Source organism: Quercus lobata, chromosome 7 (assembly GCF_001633185.2).
Source record: "Quercus lobata isolate SW786 chromosome 7, ValleyOak3.0 Primary Assembly, whole genome shotgun sequence".
NCBI lineage: Eukaryota > Viridiplantae > Streptophyta > Magnoliopsida > Fagales > Fagaceae > Quercus > Quercus lobata.
This window is the reverse complement of record NC_044910.1, coordinates 6,653,312-6,677,846: the sequence shown is the minus strand read 5'-3', so window position 1 is coordinate 6,677,846 and position 24,535 is coordinate 6,653,312. Positions and strand designations below refer to the sequence as shown.

At 41.7% G+C, this 24,535-nt stretch overlaps 1 protein-coding gene and 1 pseudogene across 1 annotated transcript; both read left to right on the top strand.

Moving 5' to 3' along the window:
• The first annotated feature begins 18,991 nt into the window (after nucleotides 1-18,991).
• Nucleotides 18,992-20,588, top strand: LOC115951473 (annotated as a pseudogene).
• A 2,449-nt stretch (nucleotides 20,589-23,037) lies between these two features.
• On the top strand, nucleotides 23,038-23,904 carry LOC115951472. The gene has a single exon (XM_031068673.1). It carries the CDS (start codon nucleotides 23,038-23,040, stop codon nucleotides 23,902-23,904), a length of 867 nt encoding a protein of 288 aa, XP_030924533.1.
• The last annotated feature ends 631 nt before the right edge of the window (nucleotides 23,905-24,535 follow it).

The window sequence follows — 24,535 nt, the reverse complement described above, 5'->3', positions numbered from 1 at the left end:
GTTCAAGAACAGTGAGAAATTTGGTGATAAAGGGAAATTCATGAGTTCCGGAAAGGAGAAAAAGGACTTCAAAAAGAGAGAAGGGAAGGAGTCCCAATCTACTCAAGGAGTCACTTGTTTTAAGTGTAATGGACAGGGTCATTTCAAAAAGGAATGTTCTAATTACCTGAGATCGAAGGACAACGCGTATGCCACCACTCTCAGTGACTCAAATTCCTCCACCTCTGATTAGGAGGAAAGCTGTGATGAAGAAGGGAATTTCTCAGCATTCATAACTGTTGCTCATGTTGAGTCTTCGGAGGACTCGAATTTTATTGTGGAAGATCTTAGGGAGCATAGTGATGAAGAATCCATGGGAATTTTAGATGAATCAGATGCTGAAGAAGATGAAGATACAGCTGGTCTTCAAGAGAACTACAATTCATTACTTGAAAAGTCAGGAGAATATGTAAGGGTGGCCAAGGTAGCTATGAAAAAGATGAAGAAAGCTGAGGAGGACTATAGAAGTCTTCTAGTGAGATATAAGAAGGCCAAGTGTGAGATAGAGACGCTAAATGGCGAGCTAACCAAAGCTTACACCAAGGTGAAATTCCTTGAGCTTGAGGTGATTCAAGCAAATGCCAAGGTAGAGCGAGTCTCCACAAAGAAGTGAAAGTTCAATAAGTGTATAAAATACCTTGAACGTTTAGACCCCCAATTTATAAATTACCAATTCAAACTTAATATCAAACAATTAATGTGCGGAAAATGAACATAAACTTAATACAGAATTGATAAACAATCTAAACCAAATAAAATCACATCCATAGTAGAAATTAAATGGAAAATATTAAGAGAAGAGAGATGCAAACACAAGGACAACACTCGATGTGTTATCGAAGAGGAAACCGAAGCCCTCGGCATAAAACCTCTCCGCCGTCCTCCAAGCGGTAAACTATCCACTAAAGAATGTAGTTGGGATACATGAACAGTAAAATACCCTCCAAACCTAATCTACCCAATGTACCTCAGCCCTCCAAGCTCCTATTCCAACGAGGTTACGCCGAACTTATTTCTTCTTTAGCTTGCCGAATTTCGCTACTTGACCATAGCATCTACCAATATGAAATTGGTCCCTTCTTAACTACTTCCCAAACACCAAATGGCCTCCTCACAGATATGGGTATGGTGAGAAAAGGTTTTGGTAATGTACCTCTCAAGGATATGACAATGGAGAGGAAGAGAGTAGAGGAATTTGAAGAGTCTCTATGTAAAGATTGTGGATGAATCAATCTTGTTTTTCTCTAGGGTTTCTCTCTCAAAATTCTCTCTGGAAGCTCTCACAATATCGTGGGTATAAGGGTATATATATAGTAGGATGAGAAGAAATGTGAAAAGTCAGTTTTTCCCAAACAGGGTGTTCTGGTGACTTGACCTCGCAACTGGGTTAAGTCGCGAGTTCAAGCCGCAAGCTAACGGCTTGGCCAGCCTGGGATTTTTGTCCTGTAGTGCAACAGCTGGCATGACTCTTCAGCTTCTAGCATGCTTGGCACGTGTGCAACTTTCTAGGAGCTTGCAAGCCACGAGCCACCCGCGAGATCCAGTCGCGAGTCGCTGCTTCTTTGCACAATCTTGAACATTTCTTCACACTCTCTCACACACTACCCTTACATGATTCTCACCTAAATATAGGGTTACTAATTGCTAAAATACAAGTAAATTTGGCACGGAATAAAGCCAACAAGATGGTTGATAAAATTCAACCTTACAAGAAGCTTGATGATGTCTTTTCCTCTCAAAAGACGTTCTCCGACAAAACCAGATTAGAATACACCGGAGAAAGTAGCTCAGCAGTGAACATCTCCAAAGAAATGAAGTTTGTAAAGGCCAAAGAGCCGGTTGTAGTTGCCCCTATTGTTGAAAAGGAAAATGTTGAGAAGAAGAAGAATGTGACTGACCAGCGGGTGTTGAACAAGCCCCATAATCAATCTGTGGTCAGGTTTGAAGTCAAAGCAAAATCTCTTCCACGATCGCAAAGAGGTCCTAGAACGAGTCATGTGTGTCATCACTGCGGACTTCAAGGGCACACCCGACCCAATTGTCATAAGCTGAGAGCATTAAGGAATGCAAGTGATCAAAGGTCAAGAAGGCCAAGAAATGACAAGAGAACTTAGGCTGTTCAGCCATCAAGAGATCGAAATGGTGATCCCGGAATGATGGATGTGATGAAGATGATTGGTGCATTCACCAACTACTTGGAAAGCTTCACCAAAAGGTTTGAAAGTCCTAACTCTCGTACCCAATCCTATAAGGACATCAACCCAATTGCACGTGATGTATGGGTGATGAAGGGTACTTATGCATAAGCATTACAACATGTCCATGCATTAATATTTCCTATGTTGTGTGATTGTTGGTTTGTTTATTGATTATGTGAATTGAAAATTGTTTGTTTGTTTTTTGCTTTCATTCATTTAAAATGTTTTTACATTATTGCTTTTGATCAATCTTTTCTTTCTTGTGTGTCAAAAATCCAAAAACCACATAAAAAGTAGAAAATCCAAAAAGTTTGATCGACATTGTTGAGTTTTGTCTCAAAATATGTTTTACCTTGTGCCTTTGTGCAAATGGCTTTGTGCATCTACGAGCATAGCTTGTTCCCTATGCACTCATATCATTGTGGGAGAAATCTTGAAATCTATGTGACTGTTGTAAATAGATCTTCAACCTTGTCATGAATGATTAGTGAATGGTTTTGTTGATCTTGAGACATGCATAGACTTGTGTCTATATATCTTCCCACTCTTTATTTTATTGTTTTTGCTAAAAGAGCTCACCAAATGTAAATCTCCAAATGAAAAGAGATATTGAGCTACAAAAGTCTGTCACACATACTAGTATTTGACTAGGAAAAAGGGAAAGTGACCAAAAATTAAAATTATATGATGCCCAAAAAGCCAAAGGCTAATTCATCAAAGTAAAATATCCAAAATTTCAGGCATTAATCTCACAATGAGATGTGTTGATTCAAAAAGATCAAATGATATGTCAAACATGGAGCCAAATGAAAAGCTTCAAAGATATTGTACTTAAATCTATGTGGGAGGTCATATATGCATATTTCTATAATTGAGATGGGTCACATTATCTAGTGCTAATTGTGTATGTTTTGATTGAATTGATCATTGAAGTTTCACATTAGACTAAGGATTATCTCATTTTTTATATCCACACACAACACACATGTCTATATTCAATGTATGCCATATCCATTCGTGTGATTGTACTTGTTTAAATGTGTTTTCACATGCTCAATCTTTGTTGATCATTCACAAAAATATTTTTGAGTGTTTTAGTTGTTTTTGGAAAGTACTTTGATTTTACAAAAAATTGTTAAAAATTCAAAAGCAGTGTTACCCTATTCTGGCAACTCAGTCGCAGGTAGAACCAGTCGCATGCCCCAGTCGCGAGCCCATACAGAGATTTTTCGCGACGCACTGGTGGATACATGTTTCAGTTGCGAAAAAGAATTAGAATATTTTTCAAAAAACTGGGTTTTCATGCTTTTTGCGACTCATGTTGGTGACTTGTTCGCGAGTGGAAGGTCCAATCACAAGGAGTACACAGAGATTTTCGCGGCTCAGATCACGACTCTTTCGCAAGTGGAACTTCCAGTCGTGAAAAACACTTAGAAAATTTTTCAAAAGTTTTCTTTCAAGTGTTCTGGTAGCTAGACCTGGCGACTTTTTTCCCTCAAACATTTCTGACTATTCATTATCTTCCTTACCTAAAACACTCTCAAACTCACCGTATTACTCTTGAAAATCCTCCATTTATGCATCATTTCATCCTCGAATCTTCAAGGAAAAGGTATGGGCTTTCTCTTTCTCACTTCATATCTCACGATTATGGTTTTGTTTTCTTGTTTTGTGAGTTATTTTTGTGTTTTGAGTAATATAGTGTTCGAACATTGGTTTGGTTATTTTATTGAGTAAGTTTGATTGAGTGTTGGTAATATTGTTTGAGATATTTTTCTCAATTTTTTTTTCCTCTCTGATGATGTTTGTGTTCTGTAGTGTGTCTCATGACTGTGTTGCTATGTTCATATCATGTTCATGGTAGAATGTCACAATGACAGTTATTTGTGACTGTGTGATGCTCATTGATTACTTTGTTCTAAATTGTAATTGATCAACCATCATTTTTGGACACCTGCTAACTTCTTAAATATACAATCCATAAGTGTTGCTTAAGATTCCTTGATGCTGACTTGGTTCAAGTTCTATGATTGATTGAGTGAGTTCTCTCTCCGAATGTCATTTTTTTATGAATCTAATCAAGTTGATGTTTGTGTCTTGTGGTGTCGCACTTGGTTCTCTGCTGTGTATCTAGTCTTTTGCAGATGTCACGCCGTTCATCTAAAGGAAAAGAGATTAAAATTGATGTTCCATCCCCTATTGCTAAGCAGACTCGTCGCTAAACTCAGTCGTCTCAAGGCTCAAACAATGAAAAATTCAGGACTCCTTTTGATTCACAGACCTACTCAAGCATTTTTAAAGATGCTACTCCTATTATGAAACATGTAGTACAATTTGATACCTTGGGAACAACATTTATCCCTAGGATTTTTGAAGCAAGAGATTGGAGAAGGGTTTAGTTGCCATTCAAGTATTAAAGCAACACCTTATGAGGCTTTGTATGGGAGAAAGTATAGATCCCCAATTTGTTGGGATGAGGTGGGAGAACGAAAAATCTTGGGGCCAGAGATTATTCAGAGGACTTGTGAAAAGGTAAATATGATTCGTAATCAACTACGAGCAGCCCAAAGTAGACAAAAGAGCTATTTTGACATTAATAGGAAGGCTTTGGAACTTGAAATTGGAGATAAAGGTTTCCCACGGGTTGCACAAATGAAAGGAGTAATGAGATTTGGTAAGAAGGGTAAGTTAAACCCTAAGTTTGTAGGGCCTTTGAGGTCTTGGAGAGAGTAGACGAAGTTGTGTGTAGAATTGCCCTACCACCAGCCCTATCAGGAATTCATAATGTTTTCCAGGAGTCTATGTTAAGGAAATACATTCCTGACCCTTCACATGTATTAAGCTATGAGCCTATTCAGATTAGAGATAATTTGTCATATGAAGAAATTTTGGTAGAGATTTTGAATCTTAAGGAGCAAAGGCTACGCAATAGAACAATATCTTGGGTAAAGGTGTTTTGGAAAAATCATTCAGTGAAACAGGCATCTTGGGAGCGTGAGGATGCTATGTTGTCGAGATACCCAAACCTTTTTCAGGATCAAGGTACGTAAAAATTTCGAGGATGAAATTTTTATAAGAGGGGAAGAATGTAATATCCTAGTCAAACCCAAAAAAAAGGGGGGGCAGATTTTTTTTGGTTCCCATGTGCCTCCCAACTACCCCACCTAACCCATCCTCCCCCACCACATATCTCACAATTCCCTCTTTTCTCTCTTTGGCCGGTCATTCTCATTCTTGTTCTCCTTTTCTTTTTCTTTTTCAGTCAACACAACACACATACACACACTCCTCTCCCTCACCCTCCCCCTGGTACATTCCTCATCATCACCTCTACCATTTTTTCCGGCAAAATCACTGGAAAATCCTCAAGAACATCACACCTTCACATAAGTTTTTGAGGTAAAAGTTCTAATCTCTTTTGATGGGTATTATGTTCTTGTTTGAGGTTATTTTACCCAAGCTTTAATAATGATTTTCATGTGATTTAAGAGCTTTGGAAATGATATTCATGTGTTTATATGTATGGGTTTTGGTCTTGGTGGATGTATTTGATGAGTGAGTTCATGATTTTTACAATGATGGCTATCTAAGGCTTGTTATGGTGAAAATTTAGAGGTTTTGAGTTATAACATGTGATAGATGATGAATATAATTTTTATTGATTATTTAGAGCTAGATAAAGATTTAAATTGTTTTTCTTGGAGAAAATTATGATTTTGGTGTCATGGGTCACTTGGTGATGTTATATAAATCTTGTGGGAAGTACTTATAAAGTGTGGAGGTTTTGATGTTAGATATGACACCTTGAATGATTTATGAGTATAAATGGGAGTCTATGCCTTGCAAATTAAATTGTTTTGAGAAATTTTGGAAGTGGAATACATTACATGTGAGGTTGAATACTAGACTTGCCTAATTAAGTTCTTACTCGGCAATTCCTAATTTGTAGTTAGATACAATTTCAAGCTTTGTGCTCATTGTGATAGGTTTGCTTGATATTGTTTAGGTTCTAGCCAATCTCCCTTGGAGCTTGGAGAGTTAGGCTTTTTGCAAGTTGCAAGGTAAGTAGTTTTTTAATGGAATTTTTGAAAAATAGCCATGTTGCATAAATGTTATTTTTGGGTTAGACACGCTTTTGGAAACTACCTATGGAAACTATATTTTTCCTAAAAACTATCGTGTCATAACCTTAATATATATAAATATATATATATATATATATATGATTATATATGAAAATGCATCATATTTGGTATTGCATTTGGGGAAATGCATGAATTGTTGATATGGAAAAATCAGCATCTTTTATTTAATCTTTGATAAGGAAATCTTGGATGTTATGGCATATTAGAAAATTTAAATATGCTTATCTTGTCTTGTTATGTGGGAAATTGTTAGACAATATTCTGACAAGAATGAAGTTGAAAACCTTACAAACTTTGTGGAAGTTAGATTATTTAAGGGTTTTCTGAAACTACCTAGTTATAAACTATGTATTTGAAAGGAAACGTATACCTGTGAGCTTTATGTGGTTTTGACACCATGCCATGTATAATTTCCCGGTGATCACCCGATTTGGTCTCTGTGGTCTTTGTGACAACGAAATCAAATCTAGGTCAGTTCCCTTTTACTTTAGATGACACGTTCTTCCCTGCTGCCCAAGGGGGGAAGAGGTTCCTTGATTGTGTGTGGGTGAGGCTGCTGTCCATGGGCCCAAGAGACCACATACAAGAGAGGCCCTATTTGACGCACTCTCTCTGTTGCCCATGGGGGGAGAGAAAAACCTTGAGGGTATGGGTGAGGCTACTATCCATGGGGCCAAGAGTCTGCATACCAGAAAGGACAATATCATGCCAATTGTGAATGGGTGGATCCCCTGACCGGTTTATGTGGTAGTGTGGTATATTTGTAATAAATTATGGTATGTTAGATTTTATGGCTTTGGAAGTTATATTGCTAGTGCTCACAGATCATAATATATAATTTCAAGGTATTTACTTTGAGAAACTTTGTGTTTCATTATTCAATCATTCTTATCATATCATATTATTATTTTTGAGAATGAAACTTGCATTTCCCCACCCACATTAATTATGCTACTTACTGGGTTTTAGCTCATCCCAATCTTTTACAATCTTACAAATTAATTAGCTATATCATGGGAATGGAGCTTGCCTTGTCGATGGTGATTGGAATTTTATGTTGAATTGGGAGACATACATTACTAATGGTTGGTGATTCGATCTAGTTGTTTTTAAGGGAACTAGTAGTAGTTAATTTATTAGAAGTTGGGCTCTTGATGTCATGCCCCAAACCCCAAAGGGTCCAAAGCATGAGAAAAACATTTCAAAGATATCTGTAGATTTTGTCCCTCTTGACAAATCCATCCAAATAAAAATCATTTCAAGTACCAACATCAAGATTTATCATAATAATTCCATTAAATATACTCCCAAAGTAAGTCAGAACTCTATGTAATAAATACAATGACTCTTGGCCACAAAATAATGGAGGTTTGAATAAATAATTACATATTAGCAACTTGTCATATTAGTGGAAATAAAGTCATAACCACTATTAGATACAAAAGAATTGAGTCAAGCCTACTCTAAGTTATACATCATCAATTATCTTCATCACAAAAGTCAACCTCCATCAACAGTTAGTCTAACTACTGCTAGCCACCAAAAAAAAGTTGTCTCAAAAAGATAGTTGCCTACTCTGAAAAAGTTTGTAAAAAAAAATAATGGAATGAGACAGAGCCCAGTAAGTAACACGATTAATGGGGGTGGGGGAAATGCAAGTTTCATAATAACGAACATTTTACAAAACATGTTATAATTTGGGAATTTCCATGAAAATCCAGCAAATCCATTTTTTCTTAATAAAATGACAAGAATGATTAAAAGAATGTAGCACCAAGCTTTTTCAAAGCATACCAATATGAAACTACGTACTATTTATTGTGAGATATCAAAACACCCTTTTAAAACCTGAAATCCAACCCAAGGCCACGTGATAAGCCGCCATGAAGACGTTAGGTATGCCACAAAGACATCAAGTTATGCCACGAAGACATCAATTATGCTACAAAGACATCAATTATGCCACGAAGACATCAGTTATGCCATGAAGATATTATTATGCCACAAAGACATCAATCCGCCACCAAGACGGGGTGCTAAGATGCCAATGTCACAAAGACTACGACATCTGGCCGGGTAATCACCAGGTAGTCATGTGTCACAACCCAAGGGTAAAAGCATAAAGAGCTCACAGTTTACATGAAATCAAAACACTGTTCAATTTCAAGTAGTTTCACAAAAACCCTTGAAATACCCAATATATTCACAAGGTTCTCAAATTTTCCAAAATCATTTCTTGTCAATACATTTTCTATCAATTTCCCAAATATCACAAGTCAAGATAAAACATCTTTAGAATTTGCAAATAATGCAACAAATCCATAAAAGTCATTCCCAAGAATTATATCAAAGATGTTTATCTCTTCCATACTAACAAATCATACATTTCCCCATATGCAATACTAAACATGATGCGCTTTTCATATATATAATCATATATAATAGGGTCACAACACAATACTTTTTAAGAAAAACATAGTTCCACAAATAATTTTCCAATATGTGTTTGACCTAAACAAAGTTTATGCAACATGATTATTTTCCAAAAATCCCATTAAAAGCTACTTACCTTGCAACCCGCAAAAAGCCTAACTCTCCAAGCTCCAAAGGAGGTTAGCTAGAACCTAAACAATACCAAGCAAACCTACCACAATAAGCATAAAGCTCGACATTGCATTTAGCTATGTGTGGGTCCGAGAACTCTGCCGTCCGGCCCAAACCCTGTCTGGGCCCAAGGCCCGTGCCGAGGAGGTACCTTGCTGAAGACGAGTGATCAGTGGCCGAGGTAGCAAGGGAGACGGCTGAGGACTTACCCTGTCCTCGGCATTCCATAGCTCCAACAGGAAGACCAACATTCTGATATAGGCAACCCCCAAACAGCCCCCTCAAGGGGATGTGAACGGAAAGGGGCCCATAGGGAAGCAAGGCGTGAACTCGAACCAAGGAAAGCGCGTCCCACCCCCATCAGTAAATGCACCTGCCAATACCCAGAGCTGGTTAATGAGAAAAGACGTTTGGGCAGTGCAAACGTCGACCCATGCAACTAATAGAAAGTTAGATGGGACAGTTGATGGGATGGATACCGAAGTGAGCCCCTGCCTGACCTACAAGTGGAGGGTCAGGATCAACCAAGACGGATATATAATAAAAGGGAAGGCACACCAAAGAGGTGGTTGGGAAAAATGGCCAGAAACCAGAGCCTCCCAACCCACCTCCAGGAGAAAGACTCCAGGGGTGAAGGAAAACCGAAACTTGTATGTACACCACGAAAAGCCCACCGCCTGTCAACCAAGGCCTAGCCTTCCAAACCCACGCTCTACAAATGATATTGTTAGGGGCCTTTTCACGCGCGAACCCGACACTGTTACGGTCCGCCACGAAACGCGTCCTTACAATTGGCGCCGTCTGTGGGAAAGGCTTGTGTGTTGGTATAGGAAGTGGGTCGGTAGAATTTCTTTGTTATATCTAACCGTTAGTTATAAACTTCTAGTATAAAGTTCCGTTAGGAACTACGTTTCTTGATTAGGGGCTTGGTTGAGAAGCTAACTCCCTTAAGGCCAAGGTCCCCCATAAAGAGCAAACTAGGCACTTTGTAACGTTAACTGTATGGATAAACTCTAGGGGCTTGGCTGAGGAGCTAACTCCCCTAAGGCCAAGATCCCGCACAAAGAGAAAACTAGGTTTTGGACAGAACCAAGGCATTGCATGGTCCTCAGACCCAAGCCTCAGGGGAAACCAACTACCTGGATGTAATGAAAACTAGGTTTTGGACAGAACTAAGGCATTGCATGGTCCTCAGACCCAAGCCTCAGGGGAAACCAACTACCTGGATGTAATGAAAACTAGGTTTTGGACAGAACCAAGGCATTGCATGGTCCTCAGACCCAAGCCTCAGGGGAAACCAACTACCTGGATGTAATGAAAACTAGGTTTTGGACAGAACCAAGGCATTGCATGGTCCTCAGACCCAAGCCTCAGGGGAAACCAACTGCCTGGATGTAATGAAAACTAGGTTTTGGACAGAACCAAGGCATTGCATGGTCCTCAGACCCAAGCCTCAGGGGAAACCAACTACCTGGATGTAATGAAAACTAGGCTTTGGACAGAACCAAGGCATTGCATGGTCCTCGGACCCAAGCCTCAGGGGAAACCAACTATCTGGATGTAATGAAAACTAGGTTTTGGACAGAACCAAGGCATTGCATGGTCCTCGGACCCAAGCCTCAGGGGAAACCAACTATCTGGATGTAATGAAAACTAGGTTTTGGACAGAACCAAGGCATTGTATGGTCCTCGGACCCAAGCCTCAGGGGAAACCAACTACCTGGATGTGGAAAACTAGGTTTTGGACAGAACCAAGGCATTGTATGGTCCTCGGACCCAAGCCTCAGGGGAAACCAACTACTTGGATGGAGAAAACCAGGCACTAAGCAAGTTTTAGTTATTATACGTAACGTTAAAAATGGTGCTTATATCTTCGTGAGACGAAGGTTAGGAATAAATCTAAAGCCTCTGTGGGCGCAAGTAAATTAGGGTTCGGGGAACATGATGATAGATGTATTACATACATAGCTATTTGTACATATTAAAATAAATCAGCACAGAGTTCGTAAGCAAATAGTGCGCATCAACAAGGGCGGTTAACGATGTAATCAGAGGGAAAAAGGAAAAACAAAATTTCATATATACATGTTCAAATGCTTGTAAACCATCAGTAAATTAGAAAGTTTGTGAAAGGAAAAGGAACAAGTTAATCGTTCAAACAGAAATGAATACAAAAAGCCCAACGAAGGTTTCTACTTTTCTGCTTTTTTGTCGGTAACATTTTGGGAGATAGGAGCAGACTCAGCTTCGGTGCCTGGAAGGATGATCCCTTCTGGGGAAGGCTGAACAGGACCAGCACTGGTGCTCTAGAGAACCACAGCAAGGGAAGTGGCCTGTGGCGGCTCCGCAAGTGTGGTGGGTTCCTCTATATTAGGCACCTGAATGCCAACCACGGCTTCAGCAACCTCTTTAGGTACCTCAGAATCTGTGTGTTGGGATATCACCGTCGCATCCTGAAGTTCTCCTTCTTTGGGTGCTTTGCTAGAAGAACCGTCGGCCTGCGAGTCTTCCAACGGGGGAATCTCTCCCTCGGGTTGATCACGCGTAGCCATGGGGCTGGTCGAGGTGGCCTCACGGATGGCCGCCGGGTAAAATATGCTCTCCGCCTTCCACAAATCAGACGACGCATCCACCCCAGCTCGCTTCAATGCTTCCTCCCAAACCTGGGAGCAATAAAACCTACACACACCAGGGATCTGCGCCTTAAGGGTGGCCTGGGTTTCGGCTACTCCCATGTTGTAGCCATCATCCTCGGCCGTATTCTTGGCAGCCTCCGCCTCATTCCTGGCAAACTCGGCCTCCTGCTTTGCCCTTACGGCTTCATCACGGGCATATTCTGCCACTCCTTTCTCATGCAGGGCCGTGGCCAGCTGCTTATTTAAATCCTCGATCAGGGTTTTGGCTATTTGCAGCTGGTCCTCGGCTTCCACTGCGCGCTTGGTTTGGTCCATGGCCTGTTTTTGGGCACTAGCAAGGCCCGCCGAGACGTTATTCCTCTCGCGAGTAGTCATCGTTAAGTCATCCTTGACTCTGGCAAGTTCCTTCTCAGAAGCTTCGAGAGTCTTTGAGGCCGTTATGCGCCTCTTGCGTTCGTTCTCGGCCGCCTTACTCTTGTCATGCACTTCGTCCTCCATCCTGTAGGTTGCCTGGAGAGCCTGTCAAGAAAGATGAGCGTGTAGTAAATGACAAACTGGAAGTGAGAATTAGTAATGTGTTAGGTTCCAAGAAATCTTACCATGCCCAAGTACCTCTTAGTACTGAGAAAAACCTCCTGCATCCTCATTCTCTTCAGCTCTTCCATGTCATTAGGGAGTAGCATGGTTCTCCCTAATGCATCTGCCACGTATCCACCTTCGCCGTCTCCAAGGTCCCTCAGAGAAGCAGTTTCTAGTAATGGACCCCCGTGAAGCATTGGGCCAGGGAGCCAGGCGCTCGGTGGAGATTGGGAGTCAATTCCTTTTCCTTTTCCTTGAGGGGTTTGAACTGCGGGTCCTTTGCCTCTGCCTTGGGATCCGATCTTCAGTTGTTTTGTGGGCGGAGTCTCATCCTTCTCCTTAAGAGGGTGGGATTTTCTCTCGTCCACGATGTCCTTGCCCTTGGGGCTCCTCTTCCTCTTGGAATCAGCACCTTCAGGTCGAGGAGACCGAGCTGGTTGGGAGGAGGTGGGAGATTCATACCGGGTGGATTGTGGTTGGGACTTGGTGGAGGACGACCTGGTTTGGATTGTGAGGGGCCGAGCTGGTGGAGGAGGAGCGTTGGGTTGTGGTGCCTCCTGGGTATCCGTCCCTGGTTGGTCCTCGAGGAGTTGGAGAAGGGGGGTTAAAGGTACTCTTTTGACTCCCATCTCGGCTTGAGAAGAGGTACCTATTAATGATAATTCCGCCTCGGACAAGGCTGGGTCACCTAGGTCACCCGGAGGGTCCTCGGATTGGTAGACTAAGTCAAATACCCCGAACCCTTCCTCTGGCTGATCTGGCTCACCCTCGTCCTCTGCTGCTTGATGAGACGAAGAGGGGCCCGCCAAGGGGATGTTTTTGGGGACAGCTGGCTCCCGCGAGATCAAAAACCCCTTCTCTACCACTGTAATTTTTGGAAGCCAGGGACGGCGGGCACTGATCACGTGCTTCGCGTCCCCGAACGACTTCTGAACCGGGGGGTACCCTAGTATTTTGTGAGCTGCACGGACCTGGCCATCACTGTCGTTCACAAAAACTGCCGCTTGTAAAACGGTTTCCAAGTCTGCCCGATTGACTAAATGAAAATGTCGTTTATAGGCGCGTTCATCTACAAAAGCAACAAACATATATGCATAATTAGTTATCGAAGGAAGTTAGGTCAGAACGATTTAAAGGGTTATCCCCCAGCCATTCCTAATACCCCACCTGGTTCTCCTTCTACTACGGGGCATGGATCGCCGTCATGCCACTCCCCAGAGACGATAAGAAAATCCTTGTTCAGTCCCTTGTTGGAATCAGGGAGGCACTGGATCAACGGAATCCTGTCATCCCTCGATCTCATGTAGTAGGTTTTTCCTTTCAATTTTTGGAGGTTATAGCACCAGTTTACATCATGGTGGGTCAGTCTTAAACCCATTTTCTCGTTTAAAGCGTCCACACAACCCAAAATCCTAAGAACGTTGCCGGCGCACTGGGTAGGGGCTAAACGGAAGTGCCTGAGGTAACCCCTTGTCACTGGTCCCATAGGGATTCTCATACCTCCCTCTACAAAGGCGAGGACGGGAATTACAACCGCGCCCGTTCCCCTCTTAGTGTGCCATTCCCCCATCTTACAGTGTTCCAGACTTACGTTGGGGGGAATCCTATAATCAACGATGAACTTATTCATCGCCTTTTCAGTATCGACCAACTTCCTCAATCTCAATTTAGCCGCCTTCGCCATTCACTAAAACAAACCTAACCCGCGATGGAAAAGAAAGGGAGCCGAAGAGAAATAAATCCAGAAAAGAAAAAACGTAAGTTAATAGAGGTAGGGAACTTACATAAAAAGAGAACTACGCTTCGGATGGGCTATATGTGCTCGAGATAGACTTGAATTTGGGCGGAAGTTCGGATGAGTCCTGGATACACGCACTAAAACTCTTAAGTACAGAACTGGAGAGACGGATCCATCTCCAAAAAATCTTTTATACTTTCTAGGGTAAACTGCACGCCCTTTTTCCCACCCAAAGAAGCCAGGAGATCACCGCCGTAGGATTTCCATCACACCGTTGAACGTGGGAGGCACCAAGCCGCCCGTATTTAATGAGGCCACGTTTCGCCTTCTAACGGCTCTAGGAACGTGCCTTGGGCAGGTGAAAAACCTCGGGAATCGCTAGATGACAAGGATTGATGGACGTTGGCAGATCCATGATGTCATCAAAACCCTCCTATCCGTCCGAGGAGACGGATAGCAGGATTTTGAGGGGCTATTGTGGGTCCGAGAACTCTGCCGTCCGGCCCAAACCCTGTCTGGGCCCAAGGCCCGTGCCGAGGAGGTACCTTGCTGAAGACGAGTGATCAGTGGCCGAGGTAGCAAGGGAGACGGCTGAGGACTTACCCTGTCCTCGGCATTCCATAGCTCCAACAGGAAGACCAACATTCTGATATAGGCAATCCCCAAACAGCCCCCTCGAGGGGATGTGAACGGAAAGGGGCCCATAGGGAAGCAAGGCGTGAACTCGAACCAAGGAAAGCGCGTCCCACCCCCATCAGTAAATGCACCTGCCAATACCCAGAGCTGGTTAATGAGAAAAGACGTTTGGGCAGTGCAAACGTCGACCCATGCAACTAATAGAAAGTTAGATGGGACAGTTGATGGGATGGATACCGAAGTGAGCCCCTGCCTGACCTACAAGTGGAGGGTCAGGATCAACCAAGACGGATATATAATAAAAGGGAAGGCACACCAAAGAGGTGGTTGGGAAAAATGGCCAGAAACCAGAGCCTCCCAACCCACCTCCAGGAGAAAGACTCCAGGGGTGAAGGAAAACCGAAACTTGTATGTACACCACGAAAAGCCCACCGCCTGTCAACCAAGGCCTAGCCTTCCAAACCCACGCTCTACAAATGATATTGTTAGGGGCCTTTTCACGCGCGAACCCGACACTGTTACGGTCCGCCACGAAACGCGTCCTTACACTATGAATTAGAGATTGCTAACCAAGCAATTAATTAGGCAAGCCTAGTAATTAACCTCACAAATAATATATTCCACTTCCAAAGTTTCTCAACAAATTAACTCACAAGACATAAGCTCCAATTTATAAAATTTACCATTCAATATCATCAAAGACCCATGAAACCAAAATCATAATATCCTCCAACACAACCATTTAAATCTTTTACTAGCTCCAAATAAACTCAATAAAATTATATTCACAATCTATTTCACATTAAAAAGCCAAAACCACAAAATCCTCACCATTTCGATAACCACCATTGCAAAAACCATAAACCCATTCATCAAATACATCTACCAAGACCAAAACCCATACATAAAAACACATAAATATCACTTCTAATGCTCATAAATCACATGGGTATTATTATGAAAGTTTAGATAAACATAACCTCAATCAAAAGCATATAAACCCACAAAAAGATTAGAAATTTTCACTTAAAATAGTAGAAGTGAATGAACCTTACCATTTTCCTATTGAGTTTTCCGGTGATCTTACCGGAAAAATGATGGAGTATATGGTGGTGTGGACTGTACCGGTGGGAGAGTGAGTGAGAGGAATGTGTGTTGTGTTGAGAGAAAATGAAAAAGAAAAGAAGAGCAAAGAATGAGTGTGGCCGGCCAAAGAGAGAAAAGAGATATTTTACAAATGACTGGTGGGGAGCAAATGGGTAGGTGGGGTCACACGTGTGGCCCCTTAAAATCTGATCCCTTTTTTTTTTTTTTGGCTGGGGCATTACACTTGAGGTTTGTTAGCCCAAGAATTTTGTTGGGATTGCATATTTTAGAGAACATTGGGACTTTCTGTTTAAATCATTTGGAGTTTTTGTAATATATTTATGTATCATGTGGAGACACAAAATTTTTAATTATTGTTTGTAAATATGTTATAGAGATCTGACTTGTAATGTGGAGATTTTAGTGTGGTTATATATTCTTATCCTATGGAAAAAGAAAGGAGCTTAAAGAGAGATCTCTTACAATTTGAATTGTCAAAAATAAAAAAGAGAAATCTACAGGTACCTTTGAGATGATTTCTCATGCTGTGGACACTTTTGGGTTTGGGGCGTGACACTTGTGCCCTAGTAGGATCTTGTTCCTAGATGCATATACCGTATGTATTGTGCATTGGTTGAGTGTTGGGCATGCAAGTGATTTGCATTAAGCTTATTGACTTGTATGTCCGGATGTTCATTCCAAGTGTGAATGAGCATCATGGTCACTATTTTATAGTGGTTGCTTGTTTGGTCAAGTCATGGTTTATTTCTCATTCTATTTTGCTTGATCACATTGTGCTTGCCTCATATGCATTTCAAGTTTTTCTACATACAATGATCATATTGTGTTGTTGTGTTTCAAGAGATTCTTGTTCATATGATTCAAGAGCTACTCAGATTCTAGAGTTAGGTGTGAATGAGTTTTGTTCAACTGTTCCCAACTCACATGTTAAGTCTAGAGTTTGTTTTAGGGTTCTGTTACGGAATAGCCAAAGGGGAAGATTGTAAGGTTGAAATTTTATCAACCATCTTGTTGGCTTTATTCCATGCCAAATTTGCTTGTATTTTAGCAATTAGTAACCCTGTATTTAGGTGGGAATCATGTAAGGTTAGTGTGTGAGAGAGTGTGAAGAAATGCTCAAGATTGTGCAAGGATGCAAAGACTCGCGGCTGGGACTTGCGGGTGACTCGCGACTGGCAAGCCACCAACTGCAACACACGAGTGAAGCATGCAAAGAAGATGAACAGTCACGCCAGTTGGAGCACTATAAGACAAAAAGTCCAGCCTGGCCGTTCTGTTAACTCGCGACTTGAACTCGCGACTCAATCAAGTCGTAAGACCAAACCGCCAGCCAGCTCTGTTTGGGAAAAATTGACTCTTCGAATTCCTTTCTCACCCCACTATATATAGACCCTTATACCCACAAAATATAGAGAGCTTCCAGAGAAAATTTTGAGAGAGAAACCCTAGAGAAAAATGAGATTGACTCATCCACAATCTTCACATAGAGACTTTTCAAATTCCTCTACTCTCTTCCTCTCCATTGTTACATCCTTGAGAGGTACATTACCAAAACCTTTTCTCACCATACTCATATCTATGAGAAGGTCATTTGGTGTCTAGGAAGTAGTTTAGAGGAGACCAATTTCATATTAGTTGATGCTATGATCAAGTAGCGAAATCCGGTAAGCTAAAGAAGAAATAGGTTTGGCGTAACCTCGTTGGAGTAGGAGTTTGGAGGGCTTAGGTACATTGGATAGATTAGACTTAGAGGATCTTCTGCTGTTCATGTATCCCAACTACATTCTTTAGTGGATTATTTACCGCTTGGAGGGTGGCGGAGAAGTTTTACGCCGAGGGCTTCGGTTTCCTCTTCGATAACACATCGTTGTGTTGTCCTTGTATTAGCATCTCTCTTCCCTTAATCTTTGCCATTTAATTTCTACTGTGGATGTGATTTTATTTGGTTTAGATTGTTTATCAATTATTTATTAAGCTTATGTTCATATTCCGTACATTAATTGTTTGATATTAAGTTTGAATTGGTAATTTGTTAATTGGGGGGTCTAAACGTTCATAGTGTTTTATACACTAATTGAACTTTCAATATTTATATATATATATACACGGACACACTGATCCCCAACTTGGTATATTAGTAAATAGCATAAACCTTCTTTTTAAGGAATAAAGAACTATACAGTGTAAAGTGTAGATTCTTCTCCAAAAAAAAAAACATCTGAAGTGTAGATTGTACTATTTATATATACAAATAATTTTTCCTATTCAAAAAAGTGTACCATGTTAATGAAAGTGATAAGCAGAGTCTCATTTCTAAAGATGTGCAGAAAACCCACCGACCTGTCAAACCCGACCCGACCCAACCCAACCCGCCGAATTGGGTCAGTTTTTAGGGCTTGGTGGGTTGGGTTGGGTTACAAAAATTTTTTTATAGTAGGTCGGGTTGGGTTTGGGTCATAAAATTACAAACCCGTCAAACCCGACCCGACCCACTCATATTTAATATATATTTAAAATATTTTATATATTTAAAATATTTTATATATTTAATATTTTTTTAAAACCAGCTCTAGGGCACTTTTGTAATATATATATATATATATATATAATAATTTAAAAAAAAAAAAACTAGCTGTAGAGCAACACTTCCTCAGTTCCTCCTACTAATACTAATTTAATATATATATATATATATATATATATAAAATAAAATATACTATACAATTAATAAATATTTTAAAATAACCAGCTCTTCTTATCTTATATAAAAGTCAATTAGTTCAAACAAACCCTAGTAAATTACTATTGTTGTTTAGTTATTAGTGTTGTTTGCCTTTAAGAAATTACATTGATACTAATATTTGAGTTTTTTTAATTTAATAATAATAATAATAATAATAATAATAAATTGTCAAATCTATGGATTCAACCCGACCCAACCCGACCCATGTGGGTTGGGTTGGGTTGGGTTGGACTTAAGTGATGGGTTGAGTTGGGTTGGGTTGAATTTTTTTTGACCCACCATGGTGGGTTGGATCAAAAAATCCCCTCAACCTGACCCAACCCGACCCATGCACACCCCTACTCATTTCCTTTATTTGTATTTTTTAGTATATTGTATTTTAAATTCCAATCCCGGTATATTTATTCATCATAAAAACTAGTTAGTTTAGGAATGTTTCTACATTCAAATAAGAGCAAGAGCCCCAAATTTCTCACGCTAAAGTTTCCACGTAGTAAACTAAATACGAGGAAGGACAGTAAACTTACAAATTAAATTCAATTCTCTTTCTTTGGTGCAAACTTGCTATGGCCGGGAAGGAGCATGTTGTTTCTATGGAGGGTTTTTTCAGAAAAGAAGGCGGCAAAACAAGCAGCGGTGTCACTGAGAACGCCCAGACGTACAGCATTTCTATTGAATCTGACCTGGAGGCAAGGATTGATGCAGTAATGGAGGCAAGAAAAAATTTGACACCATCCTCACCACCAAAGATACAAAAGGTTATATTCTTGCTGCGAGATCACCAGGATTTCCAGAAGCTCTATGAGCCAAGAGCAGTATCACTCGGTCCTATCCATTATGGTAGTGAGAAGTACAAGCTAGGAGAGAAGTACAAGCTTATGTTGACATGTGAGTTCGTCAAAGGTAGCAAAGAGATGATAAACGATTTGTACAAGAAGATTGGGGAAAAGATCAAGGAACTGAAGGAGTGCTTCGAGAAGGAAGTGATCGAAGGCTATAAGGATGAGGACCTCATTTGGTTGTTGTTGGTGGACGGCTGCGCAATACTACAATACATAGACTGCGCAGCTAACAACAGCTTCGAAGTGTTGAAGATAAAACCCGACAGCTTAGCCTTTACCCAACAGGATTTGTTTTTGCTTGAGAACCAGCTTCCCTATCGTCTGCTCAATTGGTTGATGACCTGGAGTGCGAAAGAAGACAAGTTGGGGAAATCAATTGACACTTACATTGAAAATCTCGTTACGGCACCACCTCCAGACGATCAATCAGCAATTTTCAGCTGGAAATGGCTAAGTTCGTTGTCGTGGCGTTGCTCGCAATACTCAGAAATAGAAAAAGAAGAAAGCCTTCACTCAAAGGCAAAGCGACAAGAGGACCCCATCCATCTTCTCGATCTTCTGAGGACACGTCTCTTGTATAATCATCAACGAAGAAACAACAGAGAGAAACCAAATGAGAAAGGCAAAACTGCAGGGCAGTCCTATCGCAATGTTCAGGAGCTTCGAGCAGCAGGTATTCTTGTGGAACGAACCAAAAAGGAAAATAGTTGCTTGAGGGACATTTTTTTTACTAAACGGTTGTTTGGGATACCTTTGGCTTCCACCAATAACTGTTGATGACTCAACAAGGCCAAAGTTCTTGAACTTGATAGCCTACGAGATGTGTCTAGATTTCCAAAATGACTTTGAGATCACCTCTTACATATCCTTCCTCGATTCACTGATTGATGAACCCAGCGATGTTAAGATGCTAAGGAATGCAGGAATACTCTACAACTACCTTGGCAGCGATGATGAAGTGGCTCAAGTCTTCAATGAGATAGGTACCGACTCGGTGCCTAACATCGAAATATACAGTGATGTCAAAAGAAAAATTCAGAACCTCTACAAGAAGCAGGGTAGGACCTGGATAGCTCAAGTCTTTCACGAACATTTCAGTAGTCCCTGGACGCTCACGGCCTTCTTTGGCGCATTGTTAGTACTTGCTCTAACTATCGTTCAGACTTGGTATGCTGTCGACTCTTCCTGCGATAACTTATGCAAGAAATTGACACCAGACAAAATATGCAAAAGCTAAAATTTTATTTGCTGTTCTCTTTCCAAATGTGTCTAGCTAGCCGAGAATTACGTGGTTTCTACGCCTTTCAGACCACTGTTTCCAAATAATAAGGCCTTATGGATTCTACGAGCAAAAATAATTAGTACCACACACTTTCACCTACAATTTGTCACAACTTTCTTATATGTTATAATATGAATGGTTGTTTGTCATCATTACTGTATTACATGGATTCACTATTTTTTCTCCACCATTCATAACTTATCACATACTACAGTTGTGACAAAATATGTGTAAAAATGTGTAGTACTAGCATTATTGTTATACGAGTCATGATTTCCATGGGTTTTCCCATTCGGAGTCATCTTTTTAATCTGTTTAACTTGGTATTGTTGTTTTCTTGCAAATACAAAATAATTGTGTGTTGATGAATGGAAATAATTGTGTCAGAGTTTGTGCGTGATAAGTGTTTAAGTGTTATATGTAATAAAGTTTAAAGATTAATATATACTTCATCCAAATTCACACGTGTCTGGCCTATATATGTTATGATCTACTAATTTTGCAAAGCAGGGTCGCAGTAGACACAGTTCTCTCGGTCCTCTCTTTTTAATTTGCAGCATGCAATATTAATACAGTGCAAGGCATCAGTTGCATTGCCTATGGTCAAATGCATCAACTTAATTAATGCCACATCCTCGTCATTGCACAAAAGTCGTGGCAGCTGTTTGAGTAATGAGAGGGTATTATCTTCATTTCTGTGGCTAAGCTCAGTTGAGTTTTTTATTATTATTATTCTTTCTGAATGAGAGAGATGAATAGATAAACTATTACTTGCAAGAAATGTTGAATTATTTCAATTAAAAATCCAAATAGAAAATAAATAAATAAATAAATTTTCATGTGGACACTCATGATAGGTGTAGGGGCAAAGGCCCAAGATCACACAGGGGGCCTTAGGTCCCGTAGGAAAATTTGACCACGTCTGAGGAGAAGGCATGGGTGCCAAAAGGGCTCTCAGCCCAATTCTTATGGGCCTGAAGACGTTTAAAAGGCGGACTGAGGAGAAATGTCTCCTCGAACGTACCAAATATGGCTCAAACATGCACTCTGCCCGCTGGAAGGATCCACCCCTACGAGCATTAGTAGCAAGGACGAGTCCCACAAGCCCGTAAGAAGGAAGAAAGTGTAGTATGCCAAGGGAGAGGCTGCAGCTGCCACATTAAATGCATGACAGCTACTGAACTGGCCGCATTAATGTGGAGAGAACTTGTGAACAATGTTGCCTTGGCTACCACAACTCATAGAAAGGAGGGGGGGATGTCTGATGGGACAGGCACTCAAGTGAAAGTCCAGATGATCAACAACTGTAAGGCCTTGATGGCTTCAAGAGGGCTATATAAGGGAAGGAAGTCCCCATGAAGAAGAGGATGGAGAAAAAAGGGAATTTAGAGCAGAAGAACAGTGTGAGAACCATAGCCTTTGAGCAGGGACTGATATACGCCCCCCACGTCTCCTCGGATTGAACATCTACTGGACATGAAGGGGATTTTCTTACTCCCAATTGTCGCATAGCCCAAGTTTAGCTAGTATACACTTCGTTAAGGCCCAGTTCTGTAGCCCACTCTCTATAAATTCATTATTTCAGGTCCCTTGGGCTAGAACCCCATATCTGTTGGGCCTGGGCTCGAGAAGACGACCCTACAATTGGCGCCATCTGTGGGGAGAACTTGTGCCTCAGCAAGTGAGACCGTCAGAGATGGAAGGATCGGGTTCGCGCCAAATGGGACATGCAAACTCCCAATGGCAGGACAACTTTTTGAACCTCGAACGGGAAAGAGATCGAGACAAGTGACGAGAGGGTAGCGTAAATACCTCTCACACGAGCAAAAGTCGCTCGAAAAGGAAAGGCCACGCATCCCAAAAGCGGAACAATAACAGGGCTCTACAGCAAGAAATCGATGACTTGAAGAAGAAGTTACGCCAAGCGCAACGAAGGCGTCCTTCCTCCAGTCCGAACACTAACGATGAAGAGGACAATGAGTACAGGCGAAGATCGAGAACCTCACCAAGTGAAACCTTCTCCTACGAGGAAGAGCAACCTCCCAAACGCAGCCACAGAAGTCCTTCTTACAAGGGCCTATCAAACGACGCCATGAGTAAGGCCCTTGACCGCATCTCTCAGTCACCCTTCACGCGCAAGATAAAGGGAGCTGAGCTTCCTTGGCGGTTCCACCAACCCACTTTCGCCATCTATAATGGTCGGACGGACCCCATAGAGCATGTAAGCTAGTTTAACCAGAGGATGGCCGTCCATTCCAGAGACGAGACGTTGATATGCAAAGTGTTTTCGTCTAGTTTGGGACCTATGACGATGAGATGGTTTGACAATCTCAAGCCAAACTCCATAAATTCTTTTAAGCAGCTAACATAGGCTTTCGGTTCTCTCTTCATAACGAGCAGCAGAGTTTCTCGGCCCTTTGATTCCCTCCTGTCCTTGTCCATGTGAGAAGGGGAGACCCTGAAAGCCTACTCGGATAGGTATTGGGAGATGTACAACGAGATAGAGGGAAATTACGATGACGTCACCATCAGTACATTCAAGAGAGGTCTGCCGACAGAGCACGGTTTGAGGAAGTCCCTGACTGGGAAACTAGTCACCAGCGTGCGCCAACTCATAAACCGAATTGACAAGTACAAGAGAGTCGAAGAGGACCAACAGACGAGAAATGGCAAAGCGAAGGTTTTCCCTCAAGAGAGGAGGGACTTCAGGTTTGACCGATTTAACAGCAGTAGCCGACCGAGAAGAGAATACTCGGAGCAGTCAGTATCCACCGGGGCACAGGCAGTCCATGCTGTGTTCCAAGAACCACTACATAGGATCTTAGAGAAAATCAAGAACGAACCGTTCTTTCAATGGCCAAGTAAAATGGCAGGCGACCCTACAAAACGTAACCAAAACCTGTATTGCGAATACCACCAAGAACCGAGCCATCCCACCAATGACTGCAGAAACCTGAAAAACTACTTGGACCGGTTGGTCCGAGAGGGAAATCTTAGGCACCTCTTGCATCATCCCATTGGACAACAAGAGCAGACAAGTGTCAAGGCAAGGCAAGGCACCCTAAGACCGCCCATTGGCACGATAAATGTCATTCTTGCTGCTCTAGGAAGAACCGGCTCCCATCCTACCAGAGTGATGTCAGTGGCTCGACTCCCCGCTGGAACTGACGACCGGGAGTCTAAGAGGGCCAAAGGGATGGCATCGCCCATACTCAAATTCTCATATGAGGATAAAGTTGGAACCATCCAGCCCCATGACGATGCTCTAGTCGTCACACTCAGGATTGGGGGATATGACGTGAAGAGAATGCTAGTTGATCAGGGCAGCGCCGTGGAGGTAATGTACCCCGACTAGTACAAAGGGCTGAAGTTGAGGCCAAAAGACTTGACAGCATACAACTCCCCTTTAGTGAGTTTCAAAGGAAAAACTGTTACTCCGAGTGGCCAGATTAGGCTGCCCATTCAAACAAGCTCAGACTTAGTGGAGGTGGACTTCATAGTGGTAGACGCATATTCGTCTTATACCACCATTGTAGCCAAACCATGGCTTCATGCCCTAGGAGCAGTATCATCAACTTTACACTAAAAGGTGAAGTACCCATCGGAGGGTTAGGTCAAAGAAGTGATTGGGGACCAAGCCATGGCCCGACAATGCATGGTGTCCGCTATCTCGCGACAACTAGGTGTTGAGCCCTCCACCTCTACTGAGAAGGAGTTATAGCAATTAACGACCCCAGCCCTAGCCCCGGGTGGTGGGGAACTCACCGAAAGGGCAAGTTGCGAGGATTTGGAAAGAGTTCTTGTAAGCTCCGATCCGGAAATATTTTTTCAAGTTGGCTCAAAACTGTAGCCCCAAGAGAAGGAAAAGCTGATTGGTTTTCTCAGAGAAAATGTGGACGTGTTTGCATGGGACCCCTACGAGGCTCCAGGGGTCGATCCGAATTTCATTTGCTACCATCTTAACGTTAATCCGGCCGTGATTCCTA